Source organism: Cebus imitator, unplaced genomic scaffold, assembly GCF_001604975.1.
Source record: "Cebus imitator isolate Cc_AM_T3 unplaced genomic scaffold, Cebus_imitator-1.0 Scaffold129, whole genome shotgun sequence".
Lineage (NCBI taxonomy): Eukaryota > Metazoa > Chordata > Mammalia > Primates > Cebidae > Cebus > Cebus imitator.
This window is the reverse complement of record NW_016107444.1, coordinates 2,481,342-2,486,321: the sequence shown is the minus strand read 5'-3', so window position 1 is coordinate 2,486,321 and position 4,980 is coordinate 2,481,342. Positions and strand designations below refer to the sequence as shown.

Below are 4,980 nucleotides of genomic sequence, written 5' to 3'. Positions count from 1 at the left end.
TTCTCTGGTGGTGAACCGAAATCTAAAGTATTCAGCCAGGATGCCTAGACCTAAGTGGAATACCCAGGCACCCTCACTTACCCCAGCTTTCCAGCCCACAACACTGTCAGGTACCTATCCAATTGACCTTTAATTCCCTGGCCTGTGGAGCCACACCTGCTTCTGCAAGACCCATGTAAATTTCCTAATTTCACAGCTTCCCATTCCCACCTCTGCTTCTAACCCCTTCGAGTCTGAAACGCTGAGCTCTGTTTCTACGATGTCTGGAGCTACTAGCCCTCCTTCCCAGAAAAATGCTGGGTCCAGGATTGATTTTTCCTCCTATCTGTGATCCATACTAGTGCATCCTTCACCCCTTCACCCAGTCCAGTCCCAGGGTTTTCTTTCCTCAGAGCCTGCACCTCTTCCTCTAAAGATTAAGCTGCCTCTTTAGGGAGGGATGAGAATGCAAACATTATAACCGGCGAAATTGCTTTCGGTCCCTTTGGGCTTCAGTGGTGTTGACTGGGAATAGCTGGCCAAGTGATGAAGCTGTGGGCATGCAGGCTTGTGATCTGGGTTCTCTGACCTGGGCGTTGCCACGGTTTTACCATGGGTGACGCTGGACGAATCTATGACTCATTAGCCTTTCTGCGCACTGAGGGGGCTGGTTTTATTTGAGCTTGGAGGTTCCGCCCAGCAACTCCAGCAGTGGTACATAATGGCCACAAGAGGGCGGGCAACCTCTTCAGCTCATAAGTCTATAGCCTGAACAAGTGAACCTCAAATAGGAATACTGTACGATGGCTTCCAAGAAGGGTATGACTCCATGAACAATGTTGCTGAAGAGAGAGAGAAAAAAAGAAAGGCCAGGCATGGTGGCTCAGGCCTGTAATCCAAGCACTTTGGGACGCTGAAGTGGGAGGATTGTTTGAGCCCAGGAGTTCGAGACCAGCCTGGGCAACATGACAAAACCCTGTCTAGAAAAAATACAAAAAGTAACCCGGGCATGGTGACATGTGCCTGTAGTCGCAGCTACTTAGGAGGCTGAGGAGGATCGCTTCAGCCCAGGGGGCAGTGGCTGCAGTGAGCCGAGACTGCACCACTGCACTCCAGCCTGGGCAACAGAGACCTTGTCTTAAAAAAACAACAGACTGGGCACAGTGGCTCACATCTGTAATCCCAGCACTTTGGAAGGCTGAGACGGGTGGTACTTGAGGTCAGGAGTTCAAGACCAGCCTGGTCAACATGTTGAAACCCTGTCTTTACTAAAAATACAAAAATTAGCTGGCCGTGGTGGTGGTGCACATCTGTAATCCCAGCCACTTGGGAGGCTGAGGCAGGAGAATCGCTTGAACCCGGAAGGCAGAGGTTGCAGTGAGCCGAGATCATGTCACTGCACTCCAGCTTGGATGACAGAGCAAGACTCCATCTCAAAAAACAAAAACAAAAAGCAGGAAGAGTAGATAACCAAGGGCACACTGCAAAATGGCAACAGAGTAGGGACTAGAATAGGAGATTCAAATTCCCAGTCTGAGGGGAAGTCAGAGTCCCAAGACCATAGGAGTGCTATGGACAGGTCTTGTGAGCTGTGGAAGAGGCCGAGAATATATTTTGGAGATTTCAGTCATTTGAGGGGGTGAGAGAAGAGAGGGTGTTTAGGGACAAGCAATGGACTGAATATTGCTCCAGAAGGACTGGGGTAGGAGTTTGAAAATGAGACTTGTGGAATTTAGGGAAACAGAGATGATCAGTTTGGCTTCCTTCCCTTCCCCAGCACAGAATACAAAACAGAGAAGTGGCAGGAGTTATTCCAGGATTTGAGGAGGACGCCTCTTTTGCAGGAGGACACAGTGAACAGCTAAAGTCATCTGACCTTCTTTTTCCTCTAGCATTCCAGTTTCAAGGCCCAGGAAAGCCAGGGACTAACAGATGGAGCAGTTACCCAGACTTCAAAGGATTAATCTCTACAAATTCATCCTCTGACACCAGCCACAGCTCTTGTCCCCCAACTCCGGGACTGTCCTCTCTCTGAGCCCCAGGTTGGCAGCTTTCCCGAATTCCTTCTATGATGTAATTTGTAATTCGGTAGAGCTCTGGGACCCAGGCTCAGGGCCAGTTCCCTGCTCCCTCCTCAGGTTCCAGGAGTCCGTCAGGGCTTGCTCCAAGGGAGGAAGTAAACAAGCCTTTGCCTTGCTCCCTCTCCCCTTCCAGGATGGGGCAGGGGGACCAAAGAGCTTCTGTCTTTCCCTGCCACGCCCCCACACTGTAGCCCAGACAAGGCGATTCCTTGTGTCCCGACCTTAGGCAGGCATCCTTGTGACCAAATGGTGGGAGGCTGGGGACAGGGTGGGGGAAGGGCAGTCATAAAGTCAGAGAGGATGACACCTCCCCCATCCAAGATTCTGGTACGCCCCCAGAGCTCTGAGACCTTGAGCTTCTCTCTCCCTGGCTCCCATCAACAAAGGGCAGGGGAGGCCAGGACTCACCTGCATATAAAAGGCCTGGAGAAACTGAGAAGACAAGGACACTCAGAAGCTGAACCTCTTGGCAGGGAGATATGGAGTCAGAATACAGGAATAGGGCCAGACACAGTGACTCATGCCTGTAATCTCAGCACTTTGAGAGGCTGAAGCAGAAGGACAGCTTGAGCCCCGGAGTTCAAGTCTACCCTAGCAAACATGGCAAAATGCTGTCTCTGGAAAAAAATACAAAACTTAGCTAGGCATGGTGATGCATGCCTGTAGTTTTAGCTCCTCGGGAGGCTGAGGAGGGAGGATCATTTGAGTCCAGGAGATTGAGCCTGCAATGAGCACCACTGCATTCCAGCCTGGACAATAGAGGGAGAGCTTGTCTCAAAAAAACAACAAAACAAAAAACAGAATACAGGAATGGGGGCAACACAGGAACAGGGTAAGACAAGGGACTGTGGCAAGGCGGACCAAAAGGATTTGAGAGCAATAAGTGGAGACCCCTGAAAGCTTCTCTCCCTAAAAGCAGTCAGGAGTGCTGGCCCAGACAGGGATGCAGGGATGGAGCCACAGAGGAAGTGAGATTCCCTAGGATAAAATGAGAATGCTCTATTTAAAAAGTAAGAACCTTTTGAAAAGAAGCACAAACATCTGACAGTGAAAAGCTTTCCTGCTAGGAGGAGTGACATCTTCCTGTTCACAAGAAGTAATGGTATGGACAATAAATAATGTGATCTCACTTAGCACCAGGAGCTCAGATACCCCTATATGACCTACCACCATCCAAGGGCTACCCATCCTGGCAGGAAATGACGTCACTTAGCAGGTAGGAAGGGGCAAGTCCACCAGCCCAGAGACTTCTGGGAGGGCCAACCCATAGAGGGTTAGTCCTGAATGTCCATGTCCCTCCTCAATCCTCCATCTTGGCCAAGAGAGGGCCAAGGCTTCTAGACTTTGGGTAAAGTAATTACACCCCCATCTCTTCATCAGTGAACTCCTGGGGGTCTTAAATGCCTTAAATCTTTACCTAGCTGGGGGGAGTAGTAAGAGATACTTCACACCAGAAGCCACAGGTCAATCCTCTAGAGTCAGTATCTCTGTAGAAATATCTGTAGGGGCCAGGCACAATCCTAGCACTTTGTGAGGCTGAGGTGGGAGAGCCCCTTGAGCCCAGGAGTTTGAGACCAGCCTGGGCAACATAGGGAAACCCTGTCTCTACCAAAAAATAAATTTAAAGTTAGCCGGGCAGGGTGGTACATGCCTATGGTCCTAACTATGTGGGAGGCTGAGGTGGGAGGATTGTTTGAGCCCAGGAGATCAAGGCTACAGTGAGCCGTGATCATGCCGCTGCTCTCCAGCTTGAGTGACAGCATAAGACTCTGTCTCAAAAAAAAGAAAAAAGAAAGAAAGAAATAGCTCCAGGGACCCAATAATTTAGGGATAAAGGAAGAGACTCCCTAGGTACCAGTAAATGATGAGCCAGGTTTCCATAGTAACTGATTTCCGTGCAGCCTCTTCCTAGTCTCAGACTGAGGAAGAATCAATTTTGAGGGAGACCACAACTAACAGATAAAAGAGGATTACAAAAGTGTGGAAAAGTTGTTACAAGAAGGTCACATCATCCTGGCACTGCTCCCAGAACCAGTGGGCCTCGAAGCCCAGCTTAGCACTCTCATCCTCTGGTGACTCAGGTGGTCCACCTTGAAGCCTCTCCCCTGGGGGCTTCCACACAGCCCTCAAGCTCCCTAGCCTCATGGCTGTCACATCCACCTCAGTCCTGGCCCTCTCTCCACCAGCTATAATCTTTGCCCAGTCCATCTCAGGACGTGGAGCCCCAGGTGGGCCCTGTTCATCCAGCTCGCCGGGGTCCACTGTGTCCAGGAAGCTGCCAATAGAGACACTGTCCAGCCGGTCGGTGGTGCTGATGTCTGGCAGGCTGTCCCAGCTGCCTCTCCTTGAGCGGCCTGGGCTCCCGCCTGTCAGGCTATATTGACTGCTGGTGAGGCTGCTGCAATGACTGGTCAACGTCCCCCGCTCCTCTAACAGCCAGCGCACCGCCTCGATGCCCTCATTCAAGGTCACCAGCTGCTGCAGGATCTTCACATCGATGGCTCGCAGGTAAGCCTGGGAGAGTGGGAGAAGGAATTAGTCCCAGTTCTGGGGTGTGGGTTTCCCCAGCATTTCCATAGGCCCCTACCTTGTAGCCCAGCCAACCATGTTCCACTTGAAGATGATGGAATTATAATGGCTTGCATTGTGGGCTTCAGAAGCAGATGGACTGCAGCCTCAGATTTCAGCTCTACCACTGATTAGCCATAACTTCTTTGACCCTCACTCTCTTTGTTTGCAAAACAGGACTAAATCACTTATCTCACAGGGTAGCTGTGAGGATTCTGAAATGCTGTCTATTAAGTAGTCAGCACAGTGCCTAGGACAGACGAAGGTCTCAGTAAATGTTAGGTATTAAAATCCAATCCTACTAAGCTTTGAATTTCATATTTAGGGTACTTTTTTTTTTTTTTTTTTTTGA

General features: G+C 50.2%; 1 protein-coding gene across 1 annotated transcript in view; it reads right to left on the bottom strand.

Annotated features, from left to right (window-relative positions):
• Positions 1–3,039: 3,039 nt before the first annotated feature.
• The window catches only part of LURAP1 (leucine rich adaptor protein 1), a 19,491-nt gene continuing 17,550 nt past the window's right edge, over positions 3,040–4,980 (bottom strand). The window contains exon 2 of the mRNA XM_017540886.2: positions 3,040–4,574. Within this exon, the coding sequence (XP_017396375.1) occupies positions 4,053–4,574 (522 nt within the window). The 3' untranslated portion in view covers positions 3,040–4,052. The remainder of the gene's footprint in view (positions 4,575–4,980) is intronic.